This window comes from Balaenoptera musculus, chromosome 17, assembly GCF_009873245.2.
Source record: "Balaenoptera musculus isolate JJ_BM4_2016_0621 chromosome 17, mBalMus1.pri.v3, whole genome shotgun sequence".
NCBI classification, from domain to species: Eukaryota; Metazoa; Chordata; class Mammalia; order Artiodactyla; family Balaenopteridae; genus Balaenoptera; species Balaenoptera musculus.
In genome coordinates this window covers 2,868,428-2,885,680 of record NC_045801.1, presented here as the reverse complement: position 1 = coordinate 2,885,680, position 17,253 = coordinate 2,868,428, and the positions used below count along the sequence as shown (strand labels likewise).

General features: G+C 42.0%; 1 protein-coding gene across 21 annotated transcripts in view; it reads right to left on the bottom strand.

Annotated features, from left to right (window-relative positions):
- Positions 1-17,253, bottom strand: part of PTK2 (protein tyrosine kinase 2) — a 253,830-nt gene that overhangs the window by 150,062 nt on the left and 86,515 nt on the right. For 20 of the 21 annotated variants that reach the window (XM_036830829.1, XM_036830830.1, XM_036830831.1 and 17 more), the window contains one exon: positions 9,424-9,590. The exons of the other annotated variant lie outside the window; for it this stretch is intronic. In XM_036830829.1, the coding sequence (XP_036686724.1) occupies positions 9,424-9,590 (167 nt within the window). The remainder of the gene's footprint in view (positions 1-9,423; positions 9,591-17,253) is intronic. 21 annotated transcript variants of the gene reach the window in all.

The window sequence follows — 17,253 nt, the reverse complement described above, 5'->3', positions numbered from 1 at the left end:
AGCAGCGGCTAACTACAACGTGTCCCAAATAAAACCATCCTTTTGCTTCTACTAAGTAATACATTAACATTAATGCCACCAACAACTAACTGCCTCAGTCTTACCTCCAACTGTGAGCACCAAGACACCCACATGCAAACGGACGACTGATGGGGAGGAGCAGGAAATGCTTCTGAAAAGCTGAGTTGGATGAAGATCTGATAACCCGGATAGCGAGAAGGATTCACTAGCCAGACTGCCAGTAGTGAAATAAACAAACGTACAATTTCACGAAAACCACACAGATGACCCTCATAAACAATGTGGTGTGGACAGCTCTTTCTTACAGTAGACTTCCAGTTTAAAAACCCTAGAAGGAAGGATAGAAATAGAAACTCACCATTTGGCAAAAATTACAGTAATGAATACTGCAAAAAAGAATCACCAATGATGCTGAGATTAGTGGGAGAAAATACAGTGAGAAACAGAGTATATGCACAGTATCTGTACTTCCCCAGAAGATATTACTTAACTACAAAGGGGACAATAATAACTTTATAACAGAGAAACCTGGCCACCACCTTACATCAAATGATCCAAGTTAAAACCGCCAGTAAAATGAGTCATAGCATCATCGAAGACTTCCTGCTAAAATGCAGTGCAAAAACCAACATCTTGACTGTGGTGCTCTTCCCCAAATGCATAAGCTCAATATAATCATGAAAAAAAAAAAAAAAAACAAACCAGACAAACCCAAATTGAGGAACACGGTACAACCAGCCAGTGTTCTTCAAAAGGGTCAAGGTCATCAAGGACAAAGACAGCCTGAGGACATGTCCCAGATTAGAAAAGACCCAAGGCAACAGGACACTGAGACACATGGTGCTCTGATCTGGATCCTGGGCCAGAGGAGGGACAACTGTGAAATTTGATGATGTCTGTAGATAAGTTAATAGTATTGTATCAATGTTAAGTTCCTGGTTTCAATATCTGGGCTATGTTTAAGTAAGATTTTAACATTTAGTGAAGCTGACTGAAGGGTACACAGGATTTCTGTGTACTATTTTTGCAACTTTTGATACATATTGAGAATAAGAAGAAATTCTCACATACCTAAGACTGACTATTCTGTAGCTGTGGTAACAAATAACTACCAGAAGGAGTTTTAAACCAGCCTGGTCAATAAACAGCAGTTCTGTGTAGCCACAGACCGGCCAGAAATCTGTTCATCTTTGTGCTGTCAGTGTCTGGTGCAGAAGTATCCAATAAATGTTCAATTAATAAATCAGCAAATGTGGAAGTCCATCCTGTTTTTTTAAAGGGGTCACTTCCAAACTTGTCAGAATGTTCCTCTATTTACTCTCTTACTGCTTTAAATCTTCTAAAGAACTCTTGTTGAATTCAGTGTTATAATGAAAGACTAGCTTTTCAAATTAAGGTATAGGCACACGGAATGTTGTTTCAAGATAACATAGAAAGCTATCAAAATACAATCTAAAACTTCCTAAGCTATCATTAGTCATTTTCTTTTGTCATCTTTGAAAAGGGAAACCTTTCCTCTATATAAAAGACTTTTTTTTCCTGCAAAGGTCTGAAAAAAAAAATCCTCCCTTTGCAGAGCGAGGAGCTGCCCAACAGCCGTGAGCAGGAGAATGTGAACCACATCTGATAACGATGAAAAGGACTTTCTTTCCCACTTGCTCTGCAGAAGCCCCACAATTCTCTCTCAAATGCTGAGAGAGCCTCCCCTCAGACCTGGCTCTCAAAGCCCTGAATCCTACACCAAAAGGACTGGGCCATTTAATACCTGATTAACCTGCTCAGAAGTCAGACCAGTCCATGTAGGTGATTCCAGATAACCAAAATTTAGTCATCAAAATTTAACTAGAATTTAATTATCTAGGTGCAAAACTTTAAAGTTTACATCTGTTTGGTAGAAATCTCTCAAAACTGCATGATAGATACCTTCTGCTACACTATAAACTAGGTATGGTACTGTAATTCAAACTTTTTTGGCTGACTCAAGATCCTAGCAAACACCATCCACCTAACCGAGATCTCCCAGGACCCCAGGGACAGATGAGCAAGTGCCTACTCCCCGAAAGACTGGGAAGGAAGCAGGGCCCGTGCCTGTGCATGCGGCGCAGTGGCCTCGGGCTCTGCCTCAGGACCCGAGGAGTCCACACAAGTCCCTGAGGGCTCTTAAGAGGACGGGAGGGGCCAGGGTGCTCTCCCCACAGAGGCTCTAGACTGATCATCTCCCCCGACCCTCTATTTACATGTTCAATATTGTCTTACCCATCTGATGTGTTCCCAACAATATTCTTAGGTTTATTTTTCTTTCTACTTTGTAAAAGTATATCATGCTGTGTGTCATCTCCTGGGACTTTTCGTTTTTTAACTGAGGTAAAATTCACATAAAAAGTAACCATTTTAGGGAATTCCCTGGCGGTCCAGTGGTCAGGACTCCATGCTCTCACTGCCAGAGCCCGGGTTCAATTCCTGCTTGGGGAACTAAGATCCTGCAAGCCAGTGGCGCACCACCCCCCCACCCCCGAAAGTAACCACTTTGATGTGTGCAACTCAATGGTACTGCTGTTTAGCGCACTCACACAGCTGTCCTGGGACTGCCTTTTGTCACACAATGGTATCTGTCTAAGATTTATCCACACTGTTGCAAGTCCTGGTCGTTCATTTTGACTAGAGTAACATTCCACTGTGAATATTCTGCAACTGACTTAACCATCACTGCCTATTCTACGAATGTTCTTGGGTCTCTAGCCTAGCAGAGAAATGCGAGAGTCTCTCGAGGACAGAACTTGAAGTGGAACAGCAGGAGAGCAGGGCATGTCATGAGGACGCTATGCCATTTTCCCAATGGTTTTACCAATTTACATTCTCCCCAGCAGGGCAGGCAAGATCCTGTCAGATCCATAACCTCTCCTGCTATTAATTCTGTCAGACAACTTACTTTTTGCCAACCAGACAGTGTAAGATGGAATCTAATGGCCTAGATTCGTACTTCCCTGAGCACTGAGAAAGATGACAGTGTCTTCCTGTGATTACTAGTCAAACTTGTCTTCTCTTTTATGAAAATAGCTTCAAGTCTCATGCCAATTTGAGACTTCATATTGATCAGCAGAATATCTTCTCCTAGTTGCAACTTGTTTCTGCACCTTTTTTTTTTTTTTGGCCGTACCTCATGGTTTGTGGGATCTTAGTTCCCTGACCAGGGACTGAACCTGCGCCCTCAGTAGTGAAAGCACAGACTCCTAACCACCAGACCGCCAGGGAATTACCATTTCTGCAGTTTTGAAAATACACCTTTTGATAAACAGAATGTTTTCACCTCATTAAAGTCAAATTTATTATTCTCGTCTTTCAGAGTGAACGTTTTTGGAGTATTAAGAAAACCTTCCTACTCTAGGGCCAAAGACACATTCAACTATATTTTCCATTAAGCTTTCTCTTTTTTTTTTAAACTTAATCCATCTCAGGTGGATTTCTGTGTATTGTTCAAGGTAGGATCTAATTTTGTTGTTATTCTTCCTACGAGGATAGCCATTTATCAAATCAGCCCTTCCTTTCCCCAATGACACATCATGACATCTCTGTAAGGCCATCCTGCCTGAGACAGTTACGACCAAATGTGTGTGCTACAGCTGCTTACTGAGGTCTTAGAAGAACTGAAGATTCCATTAAACAAGTTTAGATCTCAGGTTTATTTAACAATATGAAGAGATACTATAGCAGATACTGCAAAAAAGAAAAATCTATGTTCAAAAACCCCACAGGAATGGAAACTAATATCCAATTATTCTGATGAGTCTTGGCACTTTCATTTGAATATTAACATCCTACTTCTCAGAACTAAAGCCAGAGCTGCAGTTGCCTTCACATGTCCACCCATGGACTGAGAGAGGAGGTCTCAATGTTCTGTTTCTTTTTTTTTTCAATTTTTAAAATTTTTAATGGAGTATAGTTGAGTTACAATGTTGTGTTAGCTTCAGGTGTCCAGCAAATTGTCAATGTTCTGTTTCTTGTAGTCACATACCTAACACAGGAATAAAGAGCGAGCTGGTGCATGGACCCAGTTTCTACTCTGCCACCCGTTTAAGCTGTGTGACCACGGGCAGGTCATCAAGCCTCTCAGGCAATGTCTGACACACAGCAAGAAGCGTCTTAATGTGAAGACTGTTACTAACATAAACTAGTCCTGTTCAGTTCCTAGTTGATAATTTCACTATCACTGATTCAACTTCCACTTAAAATATTTTTTACTGGGTGCCTACTAAATACCTGGCACGCCCAGAACCGAGCAGTGAATACAACAGAGTCCCTGAGGGAGAGAGACTGTACCAGGCGGGCAGTGGGCTCTGTAGACAGAAAGGCTGGAAAAGGCCCTGGGGAGGAGGTGACAGTGGAGCACCTGCCCTAACGAAGGGAGGACCAAGCCAGGCCAGAAATGGCAGACGAGTACACACAGCAGTTGAGCATCAAGTTCAAAGGCACCAGGAACAATCCGCTTGGTTTGTTCAAGAGCCAGTAAGAGCGCCAGTGTGGCCAAGGTCAAGCAAGTGAAAAGTTGGAAAAGATAAAGGCAAAAGGAGAAGTGAGATGAAGGGTTACTGTATTCAACAAGCAAGAAGGCTGGCAACAGAGAAGAGACCATCAAATGAGACCCTACCCTGAGTATCTAAGAAAACAGAATACTAAAGTTTCAAAGGGACCAGAGTCGCTCAAATGGAGGAAGGGGAGGAGCAGGAGACGGAGACGAGGACCAGGAAGTAATCACAAGCTGAGAGTGGGCTCCAGGGGTGACGTGGGGCTCCTGGGAGCTTCTGAGCAGGGACGACCTACACATTTTAAAAGATTTGTTAGCAAATGCGGTGAGCTCTACCTTAAACATATCTCGGTACAGCTGCTTCTCACTCCTTCAAGTACTACTCCCCACAGCCATCGTCTTCTGTGAATTTTTCCTGGGTTACTGCAATAACCTGTCCATTGGTTTCCTGCATGTATCCAATAAAGAGTGAATTTAATGCCAAAGGCAGGTCTAAGGTGGGCAGAAAGAGGAAAAGAGGTCACTGGAGCAGCCCCAAACGTCAAGGCTAAGCAGGAGAAGACAGACCGTGATGGTCAGTAAAATAGGAGAAAAACCTTCACCAGAAGAGTCTGGTAAACAGGAGGCTAAATGAAGGAAGTACACTCAGTATCCACAGGGGAATTGTTCCAGGATCCCCCGCAGACACCCAAATCCTCGTATGCTCACGTCAACTGGCACAGTCTGCATATGTAAGAAGCACACACCCTCTCGTATACTTGAAAGCATCGCTAGATTACTTATAGTAGTACCTTATACAATGCAAGTGCTATGTAAATAGATGCTGGCACAGCAAATTCAAGTTTTGCTTTTTGGAACTTTCTGGGATTCCCCCCCCCCAGAATTTTGTATCGGCGGTTGGTTGAATCCATGGCTGCGGAAGCAGGGAACCTGCGGGTGCTGAGGGCCAGCTGCATGTGGACAGGAGGACGTGACTGCGGCCGTGAGCTACCGCAGAGAGTGGACTGGACGGCCAAGGGACAGACCCCATCAAAGCCGGGCCCTCAGCAGGCTGGGCCTTTTCCTTTGCACCATAAATTATTATTGTTTTTTTAAAATAAATTTGTTTATTTTATTATTTTATTTTATTTATTTATTGTTTCTGGCTGCGTTGGGTCTTTGTTGCTGCGCGCAGGCTTTTCTCTGGTTGCGGCGAGCGGGGGCTACTCTTCGTTGCGGCGCACGGGCTTCTCATTGTGGTGGCTTCTCTTGTTACGGAGCACGGGCTCCATGTGCGCAGGCTCAGCAGTTGTGGCATGTGAGATCAGTAGTTGTGGCTCGCTGGCTCTAGAGCACAGGCTCAGTAGTTGCAGCGCACGGGCTTAGCTGCTCTGCGGCATGTGGGATCTTTCCGGACCAGGGCTTGAACCCGGGTCCCCTGCACTGGCAGGTGGATTCTCAACCACTGCGCCACCAGGGAAGCCCGAACCGTAAATTATGCAGAGATGTGTTTTTAAATTGCTCAATATACTGTTGCGTGCAGGATCCTATATTTCTACATTAGAAAAAGTAGTTAGATACATAATTTTAAAACCAGTGTTTACTTACTACTGTTTGCGCTCTTCCTTTTAATTATTAGGAAAGGTAAGTTTTATTCCTTTAATACTAGTTTTGCTTTATACATTTTGAGGAATGTCTAGGAATTTATAAGTTTAAGAGTTATATCTATTTCTATACTTATTAAATTCTTGGTGAAATGAGCCTTTTACTGTTATGTAGTTGCCCTCTACATCCATAATAATTCTTGTTGGCCTGAAAATTTTTTGCACAGGATACTAATAGCATAATACTAATCTGTCTTTTTTTTCCTGGTTATTATTTGTCTGGTATACTTGTACTCATGTTTTATGTGAGAGTTATTCAAATTGAAAATCAGGACTCATTAGTAGGTAGGAAAATTCTTTTTACTATTTATTTATTAATTTATTTTACTTAAGTAGAACAAAACAGAATGACATTGAAGAGAAAACCCTTAGACTTCAGTGTAAATAATAAGGCCGAGTATGTTTCATGGAATATGTAGGCCCGTTATTTACAAACAGCTCTGAGATGCACAAACAGGTACACGTGCACTAAATCTCAAGGCAAAACACATTTCTTCCTGTAAGTCAAAGAAAAATGTCTGAACATCACTGTTTTGGATACAGCCTATAAATAGCAGAGAGCTAGAATTTATTTTTTAATCACACTCTGATAACCTATGACCATTCACCGTTAGTATACCTGCATCTTATTTGTGATTTCTATTTATCCTGTTTCCCATGCCTTTTCTCTATCTCTTTCCTTCTTTTTGATCCCTACGTTTCTCTAATACCTACTTATCCAACTACGGTTTAAGTCATATTTCTAATGTTTGAGCTGTTATCCTTGTATTTAAGTTATATTTCTAATGTTTGAGCTGTTACCCTCGTATTTAGCCGATATCTGTTCTTAAGGGAATTTAACTGTGCAAACAAATACAGGCTGCCAGTTACATTTTCCCACCACTTTGAACGTACAATCCCTCCATTGTCTTGGCATCAATCATGCTGTAAGAAGTCTGAATTTTTCTCTGCTTGCTTTTAACATCCTCTCTTTTTCTTTTGTACAACACTATTTTACTATAATTTGCCAAAGTATGCATTTAGTTTTATTCGCCCTGTTTGAGATTTTTTGTTAATCCTGCATTTAAGGACGCATGTCACTCACTGATTCTAGAAAGTTCTCAGCTATTTTCTCTTCAGATTATTTCCTCTTCCTCATTCTTTTTATTCTCTTCTTCAGAGTTCCTGTTAGAAAAGGGTTGACCTTCTCATTCTCCATGTTACATAAACCTGCTTTCATAATTTCCATCTGTTCATCTCTGTGCTACGTTTTGGGCAAATTTTCTCAGATCTACCTTCTTGTTTACTAAGTTTTCAGCTATGTCTAATCTGCTGCTTTATCTATCCAATGATTTCCAGAACTTCTGTTTTGTTCTTTTTCAAATCTGCTTGGTTATTTAACAGCCTCCTGTTCCCCACTGACACTTTAGAACAATCTGTATTTTAACCCTCACACTCTGGACGATACCACGCATGTATCAATGGTATCTCTGATCACATTTTCTTCTCTCATCGCCTCTACTGACAATCCATTCGCCTTCACTCATCTTATAAGCCTAGCTACACTCTCAGAGTTTTGAAGATCACATTATTCCCATTGAGACAGGCATGTTGATTTTAAAAACCCATACTGTGAAGTCAGATAGCTAAACCCAAATCAAAACTGTGTCACAAACTATCTATGTGAATGCAGCTTAAATCAATTTTGTTGTTCCTCTGTTTTCATCTGTAAAATAAGGATAGCAAGTCTTTACCTCCTAGGGTTTGGGTAAATGAAATATACAGTTTACAAATATATAAATCACAAATAGCACACAGCTCGCACAGTGCCTGGCTCTAAGAGCCACTCGATGGTGACAATACATCAATGCCATCATCTTCACCAGTACTAGCAGTAGCACCTTCATCACCCTTCACTTGAAGAGGGTCAGCCAAATCTTCCTTACTTTTGAGGATCCAGGCTCCACTAAAAAAAATAGCCTACTCAATTTTACTTGAAATTAGGTAAAATAAGTTGGCTTAAAAGAACAAAAGCAAAGCTTGTATACACAGGGATCTACATTCAACACTTTACTGAGCACTAAAACTATTGCTATAATGAAGGCTGCCTCTGACATGTCTGCATAAACACAGAAGGTAACAAAGTTGTGTTGATTAAAAATACCTAGAGGTATTTTCAAGTAACTTTTAGATATTCTTAGTTTTTAAACACTTATTTAATTAATTGACCAAATAGATGGAAGTCAAATCTTTGCTAGCCAGTGATGAAAAGCAACCAAACTATACTCTCACGGACTATTTTGTTAGCTCGGTTCCAGCTATTTGATAAATTTGAAAATACAACTATATTTCTTTGATAAACCGTAATTGGGTCAAGATTTTATTCAACTAAAGATTTACTCACCTAAACATGTTTGTTTTTCTTTTTAATCTTTCTAATCTTCTCAAGTTAGATCCTTGAACTGAAAGTTAATGACATTTGAATGCTCTCTTCACTCTATAACCATCTTTACCTCTGCAGCATTATCTATAAAAACGGGAACCACTGTGGAAGAATCCCGTTCTATAAGTTATACTTCTCTCAAACGTGTTTTTAGATGTATAATTTCCTACAAACATCTTGGTTTACTTAAACGTGAAAAAAATTATTAGGAGAGAACCAGGAAAAGGACAATTTATAGGGAATTCTTTTAACTGACCTTGAATGGTTTTAGTTTCATTAAGGTCAGTATGACTCACTAAGAGATTACTTCCTAATTTCAATGTTATGTGTGAACATCCAAGAGACGCTGACTCTCTTCAGTGGGCTGTGGATTACTGTACTGGGCACAATAAAGCGAGCTCTCCAGCCCATTAATAAGGTAATTGGGTGTGGTCTCCTCAGGCACAGGGAATCCTGCTGCACGAAAGGGTGCCAGCAGAACAGGAAGTACAAGTACCAGGGCTTGAGCCCTCCTCAGAGCAGAGGCTGGACAGAGCAGCACTGACAAGAGAAGTGTGAGGAGCGAAAGGGCATCACAAAAGAATGAGATCAGTCAGACGGCTCGAGCAAGTCCAAGTCAGTGGGGCCCCAAGACGGACTACACAGAAGTGTAGAAGAGATCACTAGTTAATAATTACCGGCCAGCTCTATTTATACAGGAGTCCCAATGACAATCAGTGCGAAAATTAAGCATAGATAATCATCCTCTTGTGCGTGTCTCTAATATGCAAAACAAATCAAGTTCGAGTCACCCCAAAGTAGGTTTGTAATCTTACTTCCACTCCTCTGGTGGGTGTGCAAGTTCATACTTCTCCCTCACATTGGAGACACCCATATCCAAATGGAGCCAGTGAACCTCCTCTGACCGCAGGTGACTGAGGCGAAATCCATAGCAGGCCACGTGCTTTACTTTGTGACTGTCCACTATCTTCTGAATGATGCCCTAAAACATACCCCCCACAAAAACGACTGTTATAAACAAAAAACTGCATGCTAAAAATTAATGCAATGTTCATTTCTTTTAGTTAATTATCAGAAATCTTTGGTAAAAGAGTATCAATTTAAATAAATCACTTAATTTTACTTAGAAATCTTTTTTCACAAAAAGTACTTTTATGAACAAAGAAAAGTTTTTTAAAAACCACAAAAAGAGGCACTTCCCCTTTCTTTATTGATTTCTGCAGCTCCACCTCTGCGTCACCCCAACTCATCAAAGCACACGGCCACACCTCAGGTGGCTTCCTAAGAATGAGACCTGTGGAAGGTTATACTTTCTGAACCAACGATATTGTTGAGAACAGGCTGCAACCTTAATATCATTTTTTAAAAACACACATTTAGGAACATATAATTAAGGCCATGTTTCTGATAGTACTGATGACATATGAAAAGCTACTTAAAGTTAGGCCTAGCCACCTGCTCTGCGCTCTCTATAGGTTAACATGCAGCAATTCACAATAGTCCCCAACCCAACTTTTCTAACACGTGTGCCCCATGAGTTCAGAGGAGATGAAGGTGACCTTTGAAGGAGGGCATCAGGGAAGGCTCCCTAGAGAAGGCGGCGTTTACCCTGGGGCTGTGGAAAAGAAAGTGTTAATTAGAACTGATTCTTGCCCTGTGCCCACAGAGATGTGTAAGTCGTGCGTCTATGTCTGTAAATGGGTAGCACACGTGGAAGACACCTTGGGAATACGATGGAGACCATCTGCCACCCTTACGTGAGCAGGTGCTAATCACCATCCATTGCTATCTTCTCAATATTTTAGGACATTAATAAGGTTTTTTTTTTAATGATTCTGACATTAACATGAAAATGTCTATCATGGAAAATCAGAACTATCTACTAGAGAAAAACATCATTGGTTTTTAAAGATTAGCAATTAACTGAAGCTAACATATAACTTATAATGTAAGACACATCTTAAAAGTTCTGCACACACTAGTATTTATTATGGCACAATGCTGTTGATAATACAACTAAGGATGTCCCCAGCCCTACCCGTAAGAACAGATAAATAATAACATGTACTATATTCAAAAACTGTCAAGGACCAGCGAGTCCACACCACGGGCAGGACGTGTGCCGCACTCCTGTACCTGCACATGCCGACCACCCTTCCTGACTCCTCAATCCCCAGGACAAGGCTGTGCATCAAGCCCAGGAGAGTGGCAGAGGAAGGATGGAGGGAGGGAGCAAACGTGGCACCAGAGAGAAAGCATGAAAAAGAACCTGGCTGGAAGAGCTGACAACAGCTTCAGGAAGAAGATGAACTCTTACTGGGACAGGAGGCATGTCTGCAGCCTACAGAACTCCGGGGCGGGGTGGGGGGCGGGGGGGATTGGGGTGGTACCTGGGATGAGCATAAAACGTTTTTTCTGGCTTCTGGATTCAAGGCCTGAATATCTGACAGGGCCGCTGTGAATGACAGTGCAGGCTGAACACCACTCAAGGGCATCCTGCCAGCGGACAGTGGGAGCCCAGATCCAGCCCCAAGCTCGCCTGCAAATCTTGTGCTCTGGGGTGCAGGATCTGCCTACAGGAAGGGCCATCTTTTTCTGCTAATTCTCTGAAAGGCGACTTGTGCAGCTTCTCCTTGCCAACATCCAAATCCTTGAGCTGCAAAGGACAGGCGCTGGCGCCTCTTTCAAACTCCCACAAAAGCGCCTTTGTCTCTCGCCCCCGCTCTGCCAGCTCACTCCCGAGAGCACACAGGCTCTAGTTATCCTGCTCATCTCCCCTCGATTCCACATCACCCCCCGATCTTTGTGTCTTGGTCTGTCTACCCCTCCATGCCCAGATGTAGAGTGTAAGGCAGGGCACAACCATTCGTTATACTTGTATTTGCCATCAACACCCCGGGAGAAACCCCATCTTCGCTGGGTGCCTGCCCTGATGACCCCTCGCACAGCACAGGTGACCCTCATGTCCTCTGACTCACGGGCACACACAGGAGCCCACCTGCAGAGAAGCAGTATCAATGAGAGGGGCTTAGTCCAAAAACATGGTGATGATTAGGGGGAAGGCACGTTCCTAGTCTTGAAGTCTTGTGGAATAGACAGAATTTTAGTCAGTTCCCTTGATCGCACTGCCAGAAGACACAGGAATAATGTCAAGTCTGGGTTTGCGTAACCAGAGTCCCCAAACTGTAGGACCTGGTGCCTAAACCAGGTTGCAATTTCACTCTCCACTGAACAATTAAGCAATAAACACAGGCATTCCCTTTTATTTCACTTTTTGCTTTTCCATGATGCTTCCACACTGAGTTCCGTCCCAGTCTCATTCTCTAATGCTCTCATAAATGCCACTTCGGACTTAGTCTGGATAGCAGCCAAGATTATGAGTGGACAAGGTGCTTAAATATTTGATGCTAAATGTACATAAGTACTCAGTAAAAAGTACTGATAATTCTGAGAACCAACTATTTGGTTCTGAATAACTGAACAAATAACTTTGAGAACTAAATTTTTAGTGAGAAATGCAAACTCAACGCTACCATATGGAAACATTACCATTTCCATATAACACACACACACACACACACACACACACACACGTTAGTATATGTGTATATTATTTCGGAATATGTACATTTAGAAAAGGGACTGTCTCTAGGGAGCTAAGAGGACAAGGGTTCATAATATGCCACTGATGGTATCCAAATTAAATTTAAATTTCTCATCCTGGCTTTAAAGGCTCATGACAATCTAGTCCTACAATACACAAAGCAACACTTAGCTACTGTGAAAACTCCTTTTATTCATTTATATCACAGCCCAGGCCTTAGAAATATACACTTTTCCTGATTAAATTCTCATGTTAGATATTCACGGTAAAGGATTCTTCTCAAACTTGGAAATAAAAGAAGCCAGTGTCTGCATCGTGCTTGTATTTCATCAGGAACATAGCAATTCAGCCATTTTACTACTGGGAGATAGTTATTTTCTTTTCTGTTTCCTTGTTTTGGGGGAAAGGGAAGTGGAAATGCAAGTAATCCTGCGAGGAGCATCCTTCTAGCCTGTCGTCATACATACGTACAGGCACTGCTTAGAAACAGACGTGCTGGGTCAAGAGCTACTTAAAATATGACATTTTGGTAAGTACAGCCAAACTGTGCACCAACAAAACTATACCAATTACACTTGACACATAATGTGACAGACTGTCCCTCATCTCATACCAATAATGGATGAAATCAATCTTAAAACGTTTATCAATGTGATGGACCAAACTGGGGCGGGGCGGGGGCGGGGGTTGCTGTTATAATTTACGTTTCCCTGATTGCTGACTAGTGAGATGAGGCTGTAATTGTGTTTGTTTCTGACAGTTCTTGCTATGACTTTGCTCGGTTCAACCTGGCCCCTTATCTTTTAGACAGCGCTTTGAAAAGAAGTGACCTTCTCCCCGGTGGAGAGCACTCATACGGCCGCGTCCTTCACATCCATTCACTCGTGAATGTGCACCCCTCAACTGTTCAGCAACCACGTACAGGCCCGCTGCACGCCTGGTGCTAGCGACCCAATGACGATGAGATGCGATTCTGACCCTGAGAAGTCTCAGAGTTGAGCAGGAGGAGGACATGATAATGAATGCATGCAGGAGAGTAATTCAACTGTGGGGAAGGTAAGGCAGGGGACAAGATGATAATGGACATTTCATATTTTTAGCTATCGCCTCACAAGCAGTTTGCAACATTTCTCCATTTATCACAAGAGGAGGTATCTGAGGTCACACGTATTGTTCTTAACACTGTTCGTCTCTTTACTTCCTCCTAAGAATTGATTTGTCTTTTATCCTGTCCAGGGGTTGTTATTCTCAGCGTGCTCTCTTTCAGATACTCCTTACATTTAGGAATCAATGGGTTCCTACCATCCTTTTCTGATCGCACCTGTAGAGGTGGGAGCCTAGCGTCATTCAGTTACCAAAACAAGATGCGGAAATCCAGTCCTGCTCTCCAACAGCCAGGGCATCACCTCCTGCTCTTGGTTCAGCAGCAGACGAGGGGCCCTCCTAACAGTCCTCAAGACAAAGCATGCACTTTTGTCTCGACGATCTATAGTCACTCTTAGTTTCTCATTGCTACTGTAACAAATGACCACAAACTTAGGGGCTCAGAATAACACAAATGTGTGACTTTCCAGTTGTGTAGATCACAAGTCTGAAATGGGTATCACTGGGCTAAAACAAAGGCATCAGTAAGGGTGTGCTGCTTGCTGGAAGCTCAGGATGGGTAACAAGGAGCCAGGCCCTGTAGGTCCTTGTGGGCCACTGGGGGAATGTGGCTTTTCTCTGAGAGAAATGGGGAGCTACTGGGGGTTTTGAGCAAATAACTGATTAGAAGACCAGCATGTTAGAGAAATGGTTCAGGAAGCAGAACGTAAAAGTGGGTGACCGGTAGGATGGAAGGTCACAGGGCAAGATGGGGAGAGGAATGGGCTAGGGGCTCCTGAAGGACTTGAATATTCACTCCAAATAGAGGAAGGCATTGGAAGGTTCCGAGTGGAGGAGTGATGCGCTCTGGCTCTCATGTTAACAGGACCGTTCTGGCTGCTGGGTTGTGATGTCAGTTAGGAGACCACGTGGCTCCGAGAAAGGTGTGCAGTTGAGGTCCTAGGAGGTGGGGGATTCCAGGTACACTCTGAGGACGACGTGGACAGGATTAGCTAATGTATTGGATGCAGGGTCTAAGCAAAAGGAGTAAAAGATGATGCCAAGGGCCCTACTTAACTAAAAGAAGGGGAGACCCTTCCTCTGAAGCGCTGATGGTTCTTTTGGAGAAAGAAAGGCAAAGACAGAGAAGAGAGGGACAGATGCAGCTGGGCGGCATTAGGTCTGAAACTGAAAACGAAACAAATCAGCACGGGGTACAGTTGTGGACTAGGCAGAGCATGGCATGAAACCACGGCCACGGCTTTAAGAGCCTCCGAAGACGCACGAGGGCAGCAAGGGAGCCAGCCTCTCGCACCCCACACAGTACTTCCCTCTGGGTCCACGCTTCTTCATGCTCTGCGATGTCATCTAGCTGTGGTTTCAAAGAGAGCCTATGGTACGAACTTCCTACCTCCTTATTTCTTTACAGATACCTTCACTCCATGTTTTTGTGATTGATAATGCATTTGGTATAGACTCTAGAGGTACAAGCTGTTCCCCAGAGCCTCTGAGGACACTGCTCCAATGTTATCCTGCATCCAGCATCGCAGATTAAAGTCTGATGTAAATGTTGTTCTTTTTCCTAAGTAAGAGACTTCTCTGGTAGAATCTGGATCTTTTCTATACCCTTATTATTCTGAAGTATCACTACAATGTTTCTAGACGACAAATCTTATTCAGCATTGTCCACCATGGGTTAATCTTGGCTCTTCTGCACTGACCCCACACTTATCTCCAGAGCTGCCTGAAGCATGGTACTGACACTCAGCTATGGCCAAGATAAGTGATGTTTGCGACCATGGGCTACTGGTTATTTGGGGCAGGACACAACTAGCCTGCACCACTGTTTAGTAATCATAACTGGATTTCCAACTTGCACCTGATTTTGGTGGCACTTGGGCAGTTACACAGGGCAAGGCTGGCTACGGAGATGGAACATGCCTCTGTGCCCATCTCACAGATCCCACCATAAAGAGGCCTTAGCCCTCCTCACACCTGGGTGCTGCACACATGGCCGGTGATGGCTGAGAGCATCCAAGGCCACGAGGCCTATGTCTGAGATGTCCAAAGCCCTTCAATGAGTACCGTTTTCCTACTGCTGCTGTACATACTCTACCTATTCCCAGTGGAGTCCTGTGAATCCTTTCAGCATCCTCTATACAATTAATGTATAATTAGCACAAATATGTAATAGGAGTGAAATCTATTAAAGCATGAGAAATAAAACCTCTGTAATGAATTATAACAAGAATCCAGATTTTTCCTGGTGAAAATAAACCTTTCAACTCCTCCAAAGGTCTGGTTCTTCTGCGTCAAGCAGTCTCTCAGATAATTACTTTCTATAGAGCACCGCTGTCCAGCAGAAATATAACGCAAGCTACATATGTTGTTTTAAAATTTCTAGCAGTCACTTTAAAAAAGTGTAAAACGAAACAGGTGAATTCAATTTTAATGATATATTTTCTTTAACCTAGCATGCCAAGAACAAAATTATAACAAATTACTGATGAGATTTTACATTCTTTTTCATACTAAATCTCTGAAATCCAGTTGTATTTTTACACTTACAAAACATCAATTCAGACTAGCTACATTCAAGTATTCAGCAGTTGCACACGGCTACCACATCGGGCAGTGCAGCAACAGAGTCTGAGACTCAATCTAATTATTCATCAACTCTGGATAACAATAAGCTACCTCCTTTCAGAAAATGGTTGATTTTTAGATCCACCCATTAATTAAGTTACATGAAAATACTGCATTTTCAAATGTTACAGCAGTAGAAGGAAGTGGGTTATGAATAATACCCACCTGCCATCACAGTGACCCAGTACTATGTTGATTTCATGCTATTCCAGGAGAGGGCTGGGGTCAAGCAATGCCAGTAGAGGTTTCTCTGCCTCATGTTGTAAAATCAATCATCAACTGCTAAGACTTGCTAATTTTCAAACATTTATCAATTACTGTGAAATAAAACAACTTGCTCTTTGGCCACACAGATTTGCTCATATTGATCTTCATAAACGTTTAACAAATATGTTCTCATAACTTATGTATTTGTATATGGTTTAAATTTTTCTTCACAATATGAATGTTCTGATGTCTGGTAAGATTTTAACATTGGCTAAAGGCGGACGTGTGTCAGTGATCACTGGTTCTCTTCGTGGTATGATTCCTCTCATGTGCAGTACCTATGATACTAAAACCATGGCACATCTGTCACGGAGTCCTTCCCAGGTGAAATTTCTGATATAATAAATTCTGAACATTTGCTAATGTCTTGTCAAATTCATAATCTTTGAAAGGCTCCCCTCCTGCACAAATACTCTTAAGTTTATTAAGGCTGATGCAATGATTTAAAGAATTTCCTCTCTCATTGTATCCAAAATTTATAAAAACTAGAACATACCCTAACAGCCTTCCCATAAACGTTACCTTTACAAGGTTTCTCTCCAGTGACTGTGTTTATAAGGTTAAATATAAAACAGAACTATAGAAAAACTAGAAAAAGCCAGCAAGCTTCATAGAAAACTTGTAAAAAGAGACTACTATATTTCAAGTGTAGCACATGGATAGATACTGACACGTTTCAATCCTAAGTGAATGATTCTCCTTTTAATAATTAGTCCGTTTGAATAGTCAGTATTACAGTATCACAGAGGTAACAGAATATTATATATAATGCATATGTAGTATGTAGCCTTAAATCTAAATTCTACCAATCCCTTTATTATACTTAAAAACAGTTAAGGCATACAAGTCAAAGAGTACAAATTACTTTGTTTCTTTATTACTGAAAGCAGGGGAGATACATCTGATGGTCCTACTCTCTGGACACTTGTCCTCCTTAAAGATGAATAGGGACTAAGTGAAAGAGCAGGAAGGAGGAGGGGTTTCTTCAACACCTGACCAAAGTAAACATCCTGAAAATTTACATTTTGAACCCAGTTTTCTGAGA